This window comes from Lacerta agilis, chromosome 14 (genome assembly GCF_009819535.1).
Source record: "Lacerta agilis isolate rLacAgi1 chromosome 14, rLacAgi1.pri, whole genome shotgun sequence".
Taxonomy (NCBI): domain Eukaryota; kingdom Metazoa; phylum Chordata; class Lepidosauria; order Squamata; family Lacertidae; genus Lacerta; species Lacerta agilis.
The window spans coordinates 6,598,201-6,616,751 of record NC_046325.1 but is presented as its reverse complement, the minus strand read 5'-3'; the positions used below and the strand labels follow the sequence as shown (position 1 = coordinate 6,616,751).

Here is an 18,551-nt window from a genome sequence, read left to right as displayed (position 1 = left end):
CATCTCTTTTCCTCCTAGTATGGGGTTCTGTACATGTGTTTAGTGTTAAGGCTTAGACTTATTATAAGTTATTGTAAGTTTAAGTTAAGTCTGCTGCAACTGGATTTCTTATGGTCAGTGCCAATCCTGAATGTATTGGATTTGTGACCATTTGCCTTCAGTAGCAGTAAAGCTCTGCTGGATGAAATACTCATCGCCTCTGGTCTATTTTTTGGGAATCCTGCAACGTGTTTAAGGTTTTACTCTGCTAACTATACTTTGGAGTTCTGCTCTGGATCCTATTGAGTAGAATTTCAATGACATCCTCACCCTTTACTAACATCTTGGATTGCCTGGACTCTTACACAGAGCCACTTGTCTCTGTTCCTTCAAAGGCTTTCTCAAAGCTCACCTTTTCCCTAAACCCCTTTGGCCCTTCAGGCTCATCCATGACTCAGAGGAAGCCAGATACTTGTGGAGAGAAAGATGTTTTTAAAAGCCTTCACTGCTCTTGTTTTGTAAATTTATGCCACTTTTACTACTGGGACAAAGAAGAAGAAGAAGAAGAAGAAGAAGAAGAAGAAGAAGAAGAAGAAGAAGAAGAAGAAGAAGAAGAAGAAGAAGAAGAAGAAGAAGAAGAAGAAGAAGAAGAAGAAGAAGAAGAAGAAGAAGAGTTTGGGTTTGGGTTTGATATCCTGCTTTATCACTACCCAAAGGAGTCTCAAAGTGGCTAGCATTCTCCTTTCCCTTCCTCCCCGACAACAAACACTCTATGAGGTGAGTGGGGCTGAGAGACTTCAGAGAAGTGTGACTAGCCCAAGGTCACCCATCAGCTGCATGTGGAGGAGCGGGGAAGCGAACCCGGTACCCCAGATTACAAGTCTACCACTCTTAACCACTACACCACACTGGCTCCTGTTGTGCTGCAAAAAGAAAACCCACCCACAATTTGTTTCATCTGCTGGGACATTTCCAATACTCATGCAGCCTGGGATACTTTCTACTTAAAAGGCTTGTTGAAAGAAGGAAGTCCTTGGGTGCCCAAAAGGCAGCAGAGGCAGTGCCTGTCATAATACGTACTGGAAAGAAATTCCAAAAGGGTAGGTACCACCACACAAACGGCCCATTTTTATATTGTACGGAATGAATCTCCAAATAAAATTGTCTCTGCAGGAGGCCCTCACCTGCAGAACACTTGGTGATCATTTGGGAACAATGCAAAGAGGGTAAAACTAAGGAAACCAACTTAGCTTAGGCATTTCTCTGCTATCACTCTTTGCATTTCTCAGTTTCATTGTGCTTTGAGCCCTCAAAAATGCCCCAAAGGAAGACTGTATTCTGCCAAGTGCCGATTAGTTAATATTTAGGGGATACCATTCATTAAATTCACAACCATCAGGAAGTTTCCATACTTTCCACAGATGCCAAAAGCAACTGGAGGGCACCAGGCTAGAGAAAGCTGGTTTTAAAAAAGTTTGTTTGTTTTTTGATCCCATCAGAGACTTCCAAATAAAACCCCACAGCCCTCACTTTACTGACTGGCATTTCCCATCATCCCAAGACAGCATGAGAAGGCAGGAGACTTTCAACACAGAACACCATGAAGCACTTAAAACACATGCAACTCCCATTGGTTGCAAAGCAATAATAGGGAATATTTTTGACCCAGTGGCAAAGCTCTGCATATATGTGTGCGTAATGAACAAATGTTAAACAACCTCTGTGGCAGAGTTGCAGGCCTTGCTTTGTTATGATGCTGCAAGCCTGTGTAGCAGTGGTTCTTGGTGACAGCTACTGAGAAAGAGGCACAAGCCCCATCTGCACATTGAAAGCAGTGTCATGCCTCTTCAAACAGGCATGGCTTCCTGGGAACTGTTGCTTGAGAATTAAAGCCATCATTTGGCTTAGCTGCATTTTGTGCAAACCAACTCACTGCCTTCAGTGCCCTTGGTGAGACAGGTGGTAAATTTAATTAACTGGTAACTAATAAATGATTGGTTTAATTAAGAAGCATGTTAGTAAGTAGAAACAAATGGTTGGAATTCTTTTCCTTGGCCAGGTTAACTCCAAATTCTGCCACTTCATAGCAACTGAAAGTCTGGATTAAGAAAACAAGTCAACACAAACAAATAAGAGCGGGGAGAAAGGGAAGTTGTGTGTAAGCAAAAGTTTCATGTGACCAGTTTTGGATCCCTTTTACAGCCTCTTGACCTCAATCATGTGAGGGAGAGGAATCAGAATTTCAGGCCAGCTCCAAGGTCGTCATAACTGTAATTTTTTGACTACTTTTCTGAGAACATGATGATGGCAAAATTCTCTGAAGTCCCTATTAGAACACAGATGCCTTCCAAAGAGAAACAGACGGCGGCTCAGTGGCAAAGAACAGCTTGCTTCAATCAACTCCAGACTATGGTTGGGTGAGGAAAAAAGGTTTGACTCTCTATCTATCTATCAATCACCCCCAAATTTTGGAACCTCCTCCACACCAAGGTATATCCAGCTCCATCACTGTACACCTCTCACCATTTACAGAAGGTGCAACTCTTTACCCTGGCATTTGACAGGTAAGGTGTTTTGTTTTGAAGGACCCACTTTTGCAGAATATATATTGTTCTGTTCTGCAGTTCCCAGGGCAAATGGGAACAAATGGACATTAACTTGATCTGAGTGCTGTGCAAGAGGCTTCAAGAAAGCGAGTGGCGAGAATAGAATAGTATTCCTACCTCCAGGAATACTGGCTGGAGGACAACATAAAAGGACAATGCCTTGCAGTCTTCTTTTAGCTTGGGGAGGGTGGTTAGTGGTGGTTTAGAGCAGCAAGAGGACATAGAGCTGGTCGCCCTTTCTAGTTCTCATTCTTAAATGGAGATGTCATGTGGTGCATTTAAGAATGGTTCGGATCGGCTCCTGTCCCTATGGATGGGTGGGGAGCAGCAAATTTAAAGGCCCAGCTTTAGAAAGGAAGGTAAGCTGAAGGAAGTGAGAGCCAGGGCTCCTAGGTTCTGACCTCAGCTCTGGGCAAGGGAGCGTAGATACCAAAGGGCTGTGCTTTGCCCCCAAACGCTCAAGTTCCATCCCTAGCTAGGCGAGGGCTCCTGAGTGACAGAAGGGAAAGCAGACACTTCCAGAACTTATCTGTAGCTAACTGTTGTCAGGGGTAGCATGGCTCTGAATGCCAGATGCTAGGCAATCACAAGTGGGGAGAGCACTGTTGCACTTAGGTCCTGTCTGTGGGATTTCCATGAGCATCTGGTTGCCCACTGTGAGAATGGGATGATGCACTAGATTGACCATTGGCCCACTCCAGGAGTATGCTTCCTATATTTTGTTTGAAGGGCCCTAGAAAGCCATAGCAGTGAGGTGTTGAGGCCCAGCAGCTGTGGGCAGATACAGCAGCCTAGAATAAAAAGGGCACAAGTGTTATAAGGTGTGTATTTGTGTGTGCAGGGACCTGGGACTCCACCTAAGCTCTCAGGTGAACATTATACTATACAGGGCTTATCCACACTTATCTTTTGCTCCAGTTTTTCCAGTCACAGGTTTGTGCTTTAATGCTCCATGTCAAAGCACTCTTTTTTGCCCTGGAGCTTTCTCCACAAAAACCTGCTCTTTGGTGCTCAGTTGGAGCAAACAGCAATTCAGCTTTTCCACAGATTGCCCTTTGCTCCAATTCAGCTTTAAAGAGCAGGATTTGCAGAGAAAGCTCTGGAGAAGGAGGGGAAGCTGCTCAAACACAGAGCTTTAAAGCACAGACCATGCCTGGAAAGTGTAGAGGAAATGTAAGTATGGATAAGTGCTAAGTCAGACAATTGATCCATCCAGGTCAGTGTTGTCTATAATGATTAGCCATGGTTCTCTCTCAGTCATATCTGGAGATTCCGGGGATTGAACCTGGGACATTTTTTGTACAAATCATGTGTTCTACCACTGACCCAAAGCCTTTTCCTGAAACAACAAGGTTGAAATGGGTTACAAAGGATTTAAAGATAATTTCTGATTGCCAAGACTCCTGAGTACCATACCTAGCCTTGTGGTTTAGAGCAAGGGCACTCACTTTAGGCAGCTAGCCCCAATGTTCAGATAATTTATTAGTGGGAAGGGAAGATTTAATATCTCAGGGCTTATCCGCACTTACCTTTTGCCCCACTCTTTCCAGGCACAGGTCCATGCTTAAAAGCTGTGTCTGGGCATGGGCTTTTTGCCCCAAGCTCTCCCTGTGAAAACCCGCTTTCCAGCGCTCAATTGGAGCAAACATCAATTTGGTTCTGTCAAAGATTGCCATTTGCTCTGATTGAGCTTTAAAGAGCAGGTTTTCATGGGGAATGCTCTGGAGAAGGGGGGGAAAGACGCTCAGAGACAGAGCTTTAAAGCCTAGAAAGACCAGAAGAAAGCTAAGTGTGGTTAAGCCCTTAGAGTAGTTCTAGGAACTCTACCAACCATTGCAGAAAAAAAGTGAAACTGCTTCAGTTTAGAGGAGGATTCTCTTCCACTCCTCACAAACATCTCCAAGTATAGAGCTCGTTGGTAATAAATGTTACTTGCTTGGGTTCCTGCTATCTGCAGCACTCACAGAGGGAAGGTTACCAACTTCAGTAGGATTGCCTTGTGAAGAGGTTGAGACCTACTGTACAGGTATAGGGCAGTATACAAATTTATTAAATTTAATAAATAATAATAAAGTAATTGATAGGTTGCTTCAGGCACAAGAATCCCCTAGCTTGGGTAAGAGGCATGGGTCTAGCTGGCAGCCCAGAGCAGAGAGCTCTCATAAGAAGAGTTCCTGAATTCTGGAACATGGTGGGAGCTAGAAGGTTAGAATGGGATGGAAGGGTTCAAGTCAGGTTCCTTGGGTCCTAAAGCAAACTGGGAGAGAAGGGGAAGAGAAGAACAGGTGCTGATGGGACATATATGAGCCAGACTGTTTCCTAAACAATACCTCTAAGGTCACAAGTCCCTGTTCCTGTGCTAGGCCAACAAGCAGTCATTTGTGGATTAAGTTGGGCCCACAAAGCTCCAGTTGTCAATAATTTGCAAAGAACCTTCCAAATTTAGAGCTTAATATGGAACAAACCAAAACTGACTGGACAATTTAATTTGTGTTCCCTCCCCCCCCCCCCCAGTACTACTAGTACTGATTGATGAGGTTCAGATGTAATCTACCAAAGTTTGCCTGACTTTTTCCATTTTTCTTCTAAATGCTGCTATTTTGCTCAACCTTTTACTGAATACAAGATGGTGTTAGGCAGGATGCAGGACATCTGGGCAGATACAGATGGTGCTGAATTAAGAGGAAGTGAAACTCAAAACACATCTAAAAAGGGGGCACAAAATGTTGAGACCTGCTTAATGGTAGTGAAAATGCCACCTAGGATAAAGATATGAATCTTAATCTACAAAATGATGTATAGGGCCAAGCAATCCCAGGAAGTGTGCTTTAAGTTTATGGCATGTATGCAGATGGAGTCTAGCAGAAAACCTACAATAAAATACCATTAAAAACTTTTTTTTTTAAATACAGCAACAATTATAATGGTATCAAAATGCACCCAATAAAACACTTTAAAAATCACCCTCTCTCTAACTCACTCACTCACACATGCTTAGCAGCTTATGCTTTTGCTGCAATTTTAGATCCATGCCTGCTAAATTTATTAGTATATGGCACTAGAAAAGAGTCTATTTTAAAGGTGGGAAAGCGAAAAGAAGCCCTAAGTAAAATACTGCACACATTGGTTCATGTATAAGCTTTATCTGTTTATAATTTAGCAGCTATTCACTCATAAAAGGTTCTTCTTCAGAATTAAAATCCTTGGTCTTGTACCCAATAGCGAAGAACCTCCCAGAGGCAACAGAAACACATCCTTTTTCCTGTGACCCACCCTTTGGTGGCTGGAGGCCCTCCCTATTGCCCACAAGTCCACAGGACTCACTCACTTGGCCACACATTATCTACAAAGCAACATGCTCCCAGTATTGCTACATACAGTGTTTGGATTCATGTGATGGATTTCTGGAAAAACATAACTCGAAGCTACAAACCTATGTACAATTACTTAGGGTCAGTGGATGAACTCAGTGGCATATGCTTCTCAGTGAACATTCAAAAGAATGTGCCATAAAGGGATGCCAACTAAATTGCAGTTGAATCCTATGCCTGTTACTCAGAAGTAATTTTCCCTGTGTTCTGTGAGTATTATTCCTTGCGGAAGTGTTTTTTAGGATTGCAGCCTTGGTTCAAGATCAGGTCAAGTGTTCCAGATATGAGAGTATATGAGACGCCTGCTGGATCAGACTAATGGCCCATCTGGGCAGAATCCTGTTCTTACAGTGGCCAAACAGACTCTTATGGGATGCCAGCAGCTGGTATTCAGAGGCCCATGTCCTCATGGCTAGTACCCTTGTCCTTCAGAGCAGACAGGTCTGTCGATGGCTGTTAATCAGGGCTGAGTGTATTCTCCATAGGATTCAGCATCTTAAGATTTTCAGCCATCACAACCATGAACATAAGCTTTAAAGTTGTTAAGTAATGCCTGGAAAGGAACTCAGAATATGTGGTGGAGTGCTGGATGTGCTTCCCAGGAGCTCCTTCTAATTCCAGGTAGGTTTAGGAGCTTCTGACCAGCTCAGAACCCGGAATTAACTTGCACACTGTTTCCTGCTTATAACACTTGGGAAATAGACACATGCTGAACACTAGTTCAGGTAGAAGATTGTAAGTGCACCTCCTTCTTTCTTCTTTTGCAGCATCTCACACAGCCCCAGTCGTCTTCCCGTTGTCCCCCTGTTGCCAAGACCTCTCCAGCACCTCCCAGGTCACCTTGGGTTGTCTGGTCTCTGGCTTCTTTCCCGAAGCAGTCCAAGTCCAATGGAATTCAGGATCCTCCTCTGACATCCGAACCTTCCCTGCACTATTGGATTCATCCAGTGGCCACTACACTCTCAGCAGCCAGCTCACCATCCCTACCAGCACCTGGGAATCAGAAAAATTCCAATGCAGTGTTGTACATCCAGCTACCAGCTCCACAGTCAACAAAGAAATCCAGCGTGAGTTTGCCTGGGCCTTTGTTATCTGCTTTCTCCCTCCTTCAGCGGGTGACACACACTTGTTGAGTGGGGCAGAAAGAAATGAAAAAAGGGGTTTGTGGATGAAAATATGGAGAATAATTATAACATTTTGGTCCTACTATCTGAATTTTGTTTCACACCAAGCACTCCAGAGAACACACACAAATAAATTATACTTAGAGTAGAACCACTTAGATTAATAGGCCTAAATTAACCATGCCCACTCCCACTTCATTTTTCTTATAATATTACCAACATGGGATGGTGTTCACACATCCAATTTTTCAATGGCTTTATCTATTTTGAAGCAAGATACCGGTAGTCCCTTTGCCATGTGTTTTCTCATTTTAATTGTTTGTAACAGGTGACATGAGGAGGTCCTTCGGCCTACTCAGAATGATAATGAAATAAGAGGAGGAAGTTTGATTGTTGTTTTTTTAAAAAAAAATGGGTTTAGCGCAGGGATTCAGAGGAGAAAGAGGAATAAGTTTGATTAACACAGAGAGTGAGGCTGTTCCACTTTCTCTGGAGAAGGTTGGCAAAAAGAGGGAAGAAAGGAAACAGGGAAAACAATGGGGTCTAATGACAAATGAATTATTACAAGCCGCTCACATTTAGGGATGCGGAAGACATTCAGTACAGTTTGCATTTCAGTATGGACCTAACTAATTCGCACCACCTGAAACAATGCACAAACTGAAACGCTGTTCTCCTTCAAAATTCGTGCTTTTCTGAATTCTGTGATTCAGGTGTCCAATCAAAAAAGTGTTCAAATACATACAAAAGTTCATATAGTAGTGAAAATAACACAGAGAAATGATTATATTCAACAAAACTGTGTATGTGTGTACACACACACATATATTACAAAAATATGTATATTAATCCTGACAAATTTTTGTGAGGACTGTAAGAATTTTTTTTAGCAAGCTTATGTGCAGATATGGAGCACTGAATTTAAGATTCTAAAAATGAGACAGGTGGTAAAGTGTACCCTACATCATCAAAATATGGATATTCATAATTCCCCTCTATACTTCCTATCCCTTCAGCATGTGAGAAGAAAGATCCCGTAGCCCCAAAGGTCCGCCTGCTCCATTCCTCCTGCAGACTCAACCCGAGAAATGCTACCATTGAGCTGGTGTGCTTTATCTCTAGCTTCTACCCCAACGATGTGACGGTAGAGTGGCTGGTGGGTGGGCAACCTGGCATGCTATCCTCGGTCACAGCACCACCCAGGGAAGATCCCAGTGGACACACCTTCAGTACCATCAGCACAACTAGCGTTAGGCAAGCAGACTGGCTGCAGAGGAATGACTACGTCTGCCAGGTGTCCCACGCAGCGACCCGAGCCATGGTGAGAAGCAAAGCCAAGGTCTGTGAAGGTAAGAACTCTTGACTCAGTTCTGACTTGGTTAGGTCCATAAGAAGTGAGCGTGGATTGAAAAATGTAAAGGCCAAGAGCACAGGGCTACTTCCCTTTCATGGTGGGTTTCCCAGTGACCCAGAAATACATCCATCATGGTCCTTTGCTATTTGGAGTAGCTTTCTCCAACCTTTGCCCTACTGGTGGTATATCTGAGGTTTTCTCCATTTATCTGGAACTTGAGAGACTGAACCAACTGGAGGTAGGACTCTGTGTCATAGAGGAGGGCACCAACTCAGTTTTCCTTTGATGAATCTTGATAGGTGGCTTTTTCGCACACTCAGGGGCTGACAGATTTCTCCAGATTAAGTATTTGTCAGGAAGATGAGGAAACACGTTTCTCTTCTTCTGCAGGAGGCAGTTTGGCTTGATTACTTGTGACAACAGCTGTAAATCTGCTCTATGGCACACTGGTATAGAGAGTGGTCCATTGGGAAATCTGAGGAATGGGCCAACACCCTGGTTAAAGGGGTGGAAATTCCCCCCAAAAAGCAGAGATCTGGGATTATTCAGCCAGGGTGCGGCTTGGATTGTTGCTAGGTTTGATGGCTAATAGGATCCCCGTATCAAAGGAAATAAAGGTACTAATGGGAAATATGGTATGATCCTGATGGGGGAGCCTGAGCTGCAGAGCTGACTCTGAAAGAGGAGAAGCAAGCAGATCAGGAGAAGATGCGGTGACCAAGTTAAAAGAAAAGATGGGAGCAGACTTGGGGCTTGACATGGGATTTTGCATTCCCCAGGCTCCTCAGATATCAGGATCTTCATCCTACGCCCAACTCCTAATGACCTTTACATAGAAAAGCAGCCCAAACTCACCTGCGTGGTAGTCAACTTAGAGAGTGAAGATGAACGCTTGGCAGTGACCTGGTCAAAGGAGAAAGGAAGAATCCTGAGCTCTGCACCACTAAATGTGAAAGATGAGTTGAATGGCACCTTCACTGCAACCAGCTCTCTGATCATCTCAGACAGAGACTGGTTGTCAGGGGTGACTTTTACCTGCACAGTGAAACACCCAGCCCTGCCTCACACCATGGACACCAAGGTTAACAAGAAGACAGGTAAGCAGGAAACTAGTGTCCTTCGTTTTCCAGCAGCCTCTTCGGTGGGAAACAGAAGAGTACTGAAACCATTCTGAACCATTCCAGAAACGTAGCCCGAACCATGTCTCCCTAAACTAGGGATGGTAAAACTGTGGCTCCCCAGATGTAGTTAGACTCCTGCTCCCATCAACCCTAGCCAGCATGACCAATGGCAGGGGATGGTGGGAGTTGTAAGTCAGCATATGGAGGGCCACATGTTCCCCACATCTGATGCAGAAGACTTCATACATACATCAGCATGCACTGTGTGCAGATGTCCACATTAATGTGCATTCACTGAGGTGGTTGTAAAGGGGTTACATAACACTCGGGGGTATTGTTAGCTGACACTGTGAGTAAACTCTCTTGTGAACAGAGCTTCTGGGAAATCTTCATGTATCTTCATTGAACATCACCCAACCAAGAGGGAGAGGAGATATAGGGAATGTGTGGCTTATGCGCATAAAATGCAGGCCCAGGAGTAACTCTGTGAGGAGTACCTATTGCAGTTGTTCATGAAAACATATACCACAGTTTCCCATCTGCTCTGTTCCCTTGATTCCCAGATCCACACATAGCTTCCACTATTTTGACCTAAATATAATAGTGATTCTCCCTGTTTCTCTGCACATCAGGAAGCAGCATCGGCCCCAGTCTGTACATCTTCCACCCCCACCATGATGAGCTCAACTCTAACAGCCAAGACATCTCCATCACTGCCCTGGTGAGAGGGTTCAAGCCCAGTGACATATCCCTGAAATGGCTCAAGAATGGCAACCCCCTGCCTGAAGCGGACTATCTCATCACCCCAGTCTTCAGTGAAGGCGATGGTTCCTATTTCTTGTTCAGCAAGCTGAAGGTCCTCAAGGCTTACTGGAACAGAGGTGATTCCTACACCTGCATGGTTGTCCATGAAGGTCTGACCCTCAAGTTCATCCAGAAGCACATTGAGAAATATACGGGTAAACAATGAAGACTGCTATCATCCAGGATTGCCGCCCCTTCTTCACCTTACGCCTCCAATCATTCTCTAATATTATTAAACCAAATCCTGTGTAAATAATGTCCATGCAAAAAATGTGCTCAAAAGCTGAATAAAAAGACAACTCATCCAAAGCCTCAGATATCTGTTATTTTGGTTCTTCTGGGGGCATAAGTGACTTGTGTGGGGATGGATTTCATCACTTAAGGGAAACAGGATTAATCTCTCAAAAACAAATGTTTACGGTTGGAAGCAGGTGGGGAATGTGTCTATCACTATCACAGTTGCATCACATTTCTACTAAGGAGTCCAGGTCTTGGTCATACTGTAGGAACACATATGATACATGGTGGCTTTGATGGTGGGAGTCGCAATTCAGCAGCATCTGAAGGGCCACATGTTCCCCACATCTGGCAGAGAAGCCTTCATACACTATGCGCAGATTTCCACATGAACGTGCAGACACCGGGGTGGTTTATACACGTCTTCTCGTTAATCATTCGTGGTTTGCTTTTAAGTGGATTTCTTGTGCTAGGGCAACTGAGCTCATGAGTCCACTGTAATTGCACAGACCTAAATTTCCAATATGCACTGGAGCCCCTCCCAGAAAATAGTGACAGTTTGGAGCCACCCCTTCCTTAAAGGAAGGAAGGAAATGCAGTCGGGGGTTCACACAGCACTCAGGCCAGATTAATGGAATGCTCATGCATTGCGAAGTGGGAGAGATGAGAGAGAAAATATTGCGGGAGGTGTTTTTCACAGGGCTCACCAATGCTTCCATTTTACCCCTGCGCTTTCCCAGTCTGTGCCTGCAAAACAAATCTAAGTGTGTCTGAAACCTGACTGAAACTGGTTTAATGATTGGCATTTTCCCTTAAAGGGGCATTGGGAAGCTCCTTCACAGAACTGCAGTTCAAACAGACTTTAAGAGCAGTTTAGATGTGTGTGGCATAACGTAGCATGGAGTAGACATGCCCTGGGTATGATGAGAAAGTAGCATTCCCCTTGGCTTGAGAATTCTACCTCTAAAATAGCAGGAGTCGAAGATTCAATGGGAAATGTGTGAGAAACGATCGCCAAAGGCAAAGCGTGGCAATAAGGCTATCAATGGCTATGCACCCTGATGGCTATGTTCTACCTCCGTTGTCAGATATAGTGTGCTTCTGAATATTATTTGCTAGAAACTACAAGAGGGAAGAGGGCTGTTGTGCTCAGATCCTGCTTTCATGGGTGACACCAGGCTTGAGAGCAGTACATGTGAAAAGGATCTAGGAGTCTTGGTAGACCACAAACTTGACATGAGTCAACAGTGTGATGCAGCAGCTAAAAAAGCCAATGCAATTCTGGGCTGCATCAATAGGAGTATAGCATCTAGATCAAGGGAAGTAATAGTACCACTGTATTCTGCTCTGGTCAGACCTCACCTGGAATCCTGTGTCCAGTTCTGGGCACCACAGTTCAAGAAGGATACTGACAAGCTGGAACGTGTCCAGAGGAGGGCAACCAAAATGGTCAAAGGCCTGGAAACGATGCCTTATGAGGAACGGCTTAGGGAGCTGGGTATGTTTAGCCTGGAGAAGAGAAGGTTAAAGGGTGATATGACAGCCATGTTCAAATATATCAAAGGATGTCATATAGAGGAGGGTGAAAGGTTGTTTTCTGCTGCTCCAGAGAAGCAGACACGGAGCAATGGATTCAAACTACAAGAAAGAAGATTCCACCTAAACATTAGGAAGAACTTCCTGACAGTGAGAGCTGTTCGGCAGTGGAATTTGCTACCAAGGAGTGTGGTGGAGTCTCCTTCTTTGGAGGTCTTTAAGCAGAGGCTTGACAGCCATTTGTCAGGAATGCTTTGATGGTGTTTCCTGCTTGTCAGGGGGTTGGACTAGATGGCCCTTGTGGTCTCTTCCAACTCTATGATTCTATGAAACCCAGGGACACAGGGACTGGACGCAGAGACACTTGGATTTTATATATATAGGTGGTTAACAAACTGGGCAGGCCCAGTCTCAAGCTTGAGTTAGCTGCTTTAGACAGGCCAGTTTGTTTAATATCTTTATATCTTATAACGCAAGGTGGTTCGCGCATAACATTAAGCCAAACCATGGCCTAGCTCATTGCAGCATAGAGAGAAAGGTGGTTAAGTTTAATTAACTGATAATTAATAGAGCCTTAATTAATTAGCAATTAGATAAGTGAGTGAAAACAAACGGCTGGAGTTTTTCCTTGGCAAGGTTAACTGCAACAATTTTTGCTATTTCACAGCCATATGTATCTCAGGATATAAATGCCTGGATTTTGAAAACAAGTCAACAAGTCAACACAAACAACCGGGGGTGGGGAGGGGAAGTTGTGTGCGGATGAATGTTTCATATGACCAGTTTTGGATCCCAATTATAGCCCCTATGCCTCACTCAACCATGCTAAAAATATATATATTTCAGAACTTCATGTCAGCTCCAAGGACGTCATAACTGTAATTTCTTTTTTTGGCTTCTTTTCTGAGAGCATGATTAGGGGAAAAATCTCTGAAGCCCCCATTAGAACAGAAATGACATCCAAAGGGAAACAGATGGCAGGTCAGTGGCAAAGGACCACTTGCTTCAATCGACTCCAGCCTTTGGTTGGGTGAGTAAGAAAAGGTTCAATTATGTGCATTTTGGAACTCGCTCCGCACAGAAATACATCCAGCAACTTTACACTTAAAGTATTTTGCTTTGAGGGACCCAACTCTGCAATTCTATGATTCTATGACCCACCTTTTTGTGGGATTTATATTGTTCCATTTTGCTTGAAGCAATCTTACCTGTTTTATGATTGTAATGGTTTTATCTGTTTTATAAGTGTGTATCTTTTTGTTTTCATCCGCATTGGGACCTTAAGGTGAAGAGCAGGTAGGTAGCATTATAACTCGATAAATAATACTTTTGGGTTCTGGAAAGATCAAAACATAGATAATCCGGAGGAAAGGACTTTCCGAAATCAGTCCCCGTCTCCAGCCATAGTGTGACTGCAACAAGCCTAGGAATGTGGACTAGCATTTCTCAGTGGGCTTCCAACCTCAGATAAAACGTAAGTAAATATTTGTGTTTTAGGGGTCTTGTATTGATAATCAGACCTCCCAGCTGAGACTGAACTGTAAGGCTTGCTTGCCTCCACCCTCCAGCTGGGCATCTCCAAATCAGGCATCAGTTGGAGCAAGCAGAAAGGGTAGCCTGGATCCATCCCATCAGCTTCCCTGGAGATAAGCAAGGAGTGTCTGGTTTACTTACCAGAAACTTGGCATGTGAATGCTTCAATGGAAGCAGATGCACATGGACCTGATCCAAGTACTGAGGGAAGCTCCCTGCCACTAAGCTGAGCAAGAGGCCTTCTCAGATGAAGTTATTTGCCATCTTGCCCTACCCTAAGTGCTCCCCTCCTCTCCATTACCCATTTAACCTTATGGAAGTTCTTGTGGGGTGGAAAGAGCTTCACCTGAAAGCCTGGACCAAGCCTGGTTCATAGAATCGCAGAACTGTAAAGTTGGAAGGGACCCTGAGGATCATCTAGGAATATGCAGCTGTCCCATACGAGGATCAAACCTGTAACCAACCAAGCTATCCCAGTCAAGAGATCTCCGATTCCCTCACAAAACACTGGCATGCTTCAACAAAGTTAATGTGGAGTAGGTGAGCTTCAATGAACCCGGGGCAGAAAAAGCGGGCTACTTTAAAAGCTTTCCCCAGACTTATCTTCCCACTTGGGAGGTTTTTCACTTCCTGGGTGAGCATAATGTTCCATGTAGCCATCGGAGAGAAAGGTAGCAACCTCTGCAGAAGACTGACAATTATAAAGAAAATTCTTCCCCTGCTAGCTGAGCAGGAGGCATGTAAGAATCTGTTGATGAGCAAATGGACCCTGGAAGTCTTCTTTGAGTTGGGTGTTCAGGTGCACTGTTGCCACCCCATCCTCCCAGGTGAGAACCAGTTTTCAAGGAAGCTGACAGCGAGTACGGAAGATATCTTAAAGTCAGCCCCAAGCCTAACATTCAGCTAGGAGGTCACCGAGCTCCCCTGATAAGCGTTAGGTTTCCAAGAAGCTGCCAGAGAGGAAGGGGTTTGCCTGACCTCCTAGATGAGCACAGCAGGCTTCACTGAGCCTGGACAAGGGCTACACAATAAGTTTTCCTAAACCTGATGCTTAGTTGGGATTTTCTTCAATACCTTTCAGCTTCGAGAAACCTGACCTGGGGCAGGTTAGGTGCCCGAGCTCAGCTGGGACATTCCTGCCCTCCCAGGTGAGCAACTGGCTTCACAAAGCTGTCAGCAAGCCAGGGGGGTACCAGAAAGTCTTTTCCAAGCATGATGTTCAGCTGAAAGATTTCTGACCTCCCAGGAGAGTCCCAGGCTTCAATGAAGTGGGAAGGCAGTGAGGAGGTTACCTGCAAGCTTGCCTGGAGCCTGACACTCAGCTGTGAGAATCCTGGCCACTCACCTTTGCAGTATGCTTCAAGGTAGCTTCCTGGAGGGGAAACCAGGAGGAATATCTGGAAGCCTGATTTTAAACTGAAAGATTCAGGTGGCTCAGCTATAGGCTTCGGGGAATCTGGCTTGGAGAAAAAGGCTCTCTACCTTAGCCAGCTTGATGCTCAGCTAGGCAATTGCTTGCCCCCCAGTGGGAGTATCTGGCTTCAGGGGATTCACCAGGGAGCAATGTTTCCAAAGTTTTTGGGAGCAGCTCTGGGCTAACTCCAAAACAGCAAGCACAAACAAGGAACCAGAAGGTTGAAGAAGGAGGGCTCTGAGGAGCCGAGGCTCCTGGGTCCTGCTCTCTGCTCCAAAAGTCGGGGGGCTGCCCTTTGGAGGAGAAAGACCCCTTCCCAAGCATTGTCAGAGCTGAGGCAGGCAGGACCCCTGGATTCTGGCTGGAGTGAACTGAGGAGTGGGGCAGGGCAACTTAGGGCATGTCTGAAAGCCTAAACTCTCCATAGCTTACTTATTCCTACTCCCAGGAAAACAGATAGGGGAAACAATCTTGTTTTAGCTTGCGGAGGGTAGTGTTGCCAAGTGGTTTAGAGCAACAGCAAGACTGGGGTGCATTTAAGAAGGGGTAGGATTGGCTCCTGTGCCCATGGAGGGGTGTGGAGCAGCAAATTTAAAGCCCCAGCTTCAGAAAGGAAAGGTAAGCTGGAGCAGGTGAGAGCCAGGGCTCCTGGGTTCTGTCCTCAGCTCCGGGCGAGGAAGGGAAGGACTGTGTTTTGGCTCCAAATGCTCAAGTTCCAGCCCTAGCTGAGTGACGTTTCTTGAGTTATAAAGCAGGAAGGGGACATTTCCAGAAGGCTTGTCTGTAGCTTGTCGGAGGTAGCATGGCGCTGAATGCCAGTTGCTGGGCAATAACAAGTGGGGAGAGCACTGTTGCACTTAGCTCCTGTCTGTGGGATTTCCATGAGCATCTGGTTGAGAATGGGATGGTGCACTAGATTGACCATTGGCCCATTCCAGGAGTATGCTTCCTATGTTGTGTTTGAAGGGCCCTAGAAAGCCATAGCAGTGGGGTGTTGAGACCCAGCAGCTGTGGGTTGTATGTCAGAAGGAAAGTTAGCTATGGCTGTCTGGAATAAAAGGAAGCCCAAGCTTTGTAAGGCGCGTGTTTGTGTGTGCAGGGAATTGGGACTCCACCTAAGCTTTTATGTGAACATAGGAAGGTGCCTTATACCGAGTCAGGTAATTGGTCCACCTAGTCCAGAGCTATCTAAACTGACTGGCAGTGGTTCTCCATGGTTTCTTTCCCGGTTATAAGTAGAGATTCCCTGAACCAACTAGGTTGCAATGGGTTACAAAGCCACCAGCGTTGCCTAATGGTTTAGACTGAGCAAGACAGCTTATTGGGAGCAAAGTTCTTGGGAGCTCTGTTTAGGCAGATGGCTCAGATGTTCAGAGCACGTCTTAGTAGGAAGGGGGGAATTTAATGGCTTAGAGGCCTCCTGAGGACTCAACCAACCATTGCACAGAAGGTGAGGGTGCTTCAGCTTAGAGAGGAGTCCCTTCCACTCCTCAAAAACGCACCTTCAAGGGAAATGGAGTACAAAGTTTGCTTGGGTTCCTGCTTTCTATCTGCAACATTCGCAGGGAAGGTTAGCCAACAGAGTAGGTTTGTCTTGGGAAGAGGCCGCTAGGCTGATCCGCACACAAGAAGCCCCCAGCTTCCATGAGGGGCATGGGGTATAGCTGGCAGGTGAGAGCAGAGAGTTCTCATAAGAAGTGTTCCTGAGTTCTTAAAGATGGCTGAGAGCTGGAGGGTTGGAGGAGGGTATGCAAGCAAGGACCCCAGGGTCCTAGTGCAAACTGGTAGAGAAGAGATAAAGTGGAGGACAGCAGATCAGCTGGCTGGGAACAGACAAGCCAGACTGTCTGGCCTCTGCTCCAATGAGTTATTGCCAAGTGAGCTGGGAACCAGGATTTCTGGGTTCTAGGGCCAGCTCTGAAAGCCACACTGAGAAGCCAGAGTCTAAAAATGGAGTTGCGGGTTGATGAGACTCCTCAGTGAGAGGCAGTGTGGTGTAGCGGTTAGGGTGTCTTGCTAGGACCTGGGTGACCAGGGTTCAAATCTGCACTCAGCCATGAAGCTCATTGGGTGACCTAGCCTATTTCACAGGGTTGTTGAGAGGATAAAATGGGGGTCAGAACTATGTACACCACCATGAGCTTGCTGGAGGAAAGATGGGATAGAAATGCAATCAATCAATCAATCCTCAAGTGGCCAGGTGCAAAAGAGGCAGGGCTCTTGCACTGTTTATGATTGCCTAGAAAAGGGGATTTCAGCAGGTGGAATTTTCATTGGCAAGGAGACTTGGCAGGGGCAATGCTGCCAGGGAGTGGGGATATGGCCAGCAGGAGAGCAAGGGACAGGTGGGGATTAGGGTTGCCGCCTGCTTTTCTGACTCTACTTCTGTAACTGTAACAGTAGACTGAGAGGCACAAAAACTCTGCAATGAAAGTGAATCCTGGCATCAACTTTTTCTCCTGCTAAATTCTGCTTTGTGTGTGTGTGTCAGGCATTAGAGACAATAAAAAATGTGCCAACCCCAGGGAGAAAGGAAAGGTGGTTTTCAACTGTGGGGCACAAGCAGTGCAAAGAGGGGGCAGAAAAGGCCTGCTGTCGTTGCTCCGTGGTTCCTGTACATTGAAATGTGGGGAGGGAAAAGCCCAATATTTAGTTTAAGCCAATGCTATTCCCTATTGAGAAGTTCATTTCTAACTTTAGATTGTGTGAGCTAATAATATAAGGCTAATAAGAATATAAAGTTAATACTAACAAGGAGGGGGTTTCCAACCGATTGGGGATGGACGGACTTGGTTTGCTGTTGTTTAACAGCCGCGTAATTTGCAGAAAATCAGTAATGCCTGCAGATTGATCAATTGTTACAAAGACAGGCCCCTGGTTGTTAACCTCCATCTACACACACACACACACACACACACACACATGTATCTGAAGTAGTGTGCATGCACACGAAAGCTCATACTGTACTAAGAACAAACTTAGTTGGTCTCTAAGGTGCTACTGGAAGGAATTTTTTTATTTTTTATTTTGTTTTGACAGACACACACACCCCGCTCACCTTTCCTTTTTAAGCAGACTTAAACTCTTTTGTACAAAGCTCAGCTGAGCCTAATGGGTCAAGTGGGGAGCCATCAGAACAGGGAATGAGAGTTGCAATGAACTGAAAGAGGCATGTGTGAGTATTATGGGGTGGGAGGTATGAGTCAGCAGGAAGACTATGGTCAATTGCCAACTTTTTTTACAGGGCCCTGCAGCTTGGGGGGGGGGGGTGATCGGTTGAGCCTAACAGTTCAAGTGGGGAGTTATCAGGTGGTTCACAGAGCTGCAATGAATTGAATTCAAGTTCCCAGGATTCTTTGGGTGCTGTGGGTTAAACCACAGAGCCTAGGGCTTGCTGATCAGAAGGTTGGCGGTTCGAATCCTCGCAACGGGGTGAGCTCCCATTGCTCGGTCCCTGCTCCTGCCCACCTAG

General features: G+C 45.4%; 1 gene segment (V, D, J or C); it reads left to right on the top strand.

Annotated features, from left to right (window-relative positions):
- Positions 1-6,528: 6,528 nt before the first annotated feature.
- LOC117058895 lies at positions 6,529-10,531 on the top strand. The segment is given in 5 exon segments: positions 6,529-6,577; positions 6,697-7,023; positions 8,097-8,429; positions 9,214-9,531; positions 10,188-10,531. Coding segments are annotated over 5 exon segments (1,365 nt in total).
- The last annotated feature ends 8,020 nt before the right edge of the window (positions 10,532-18,551 follow it).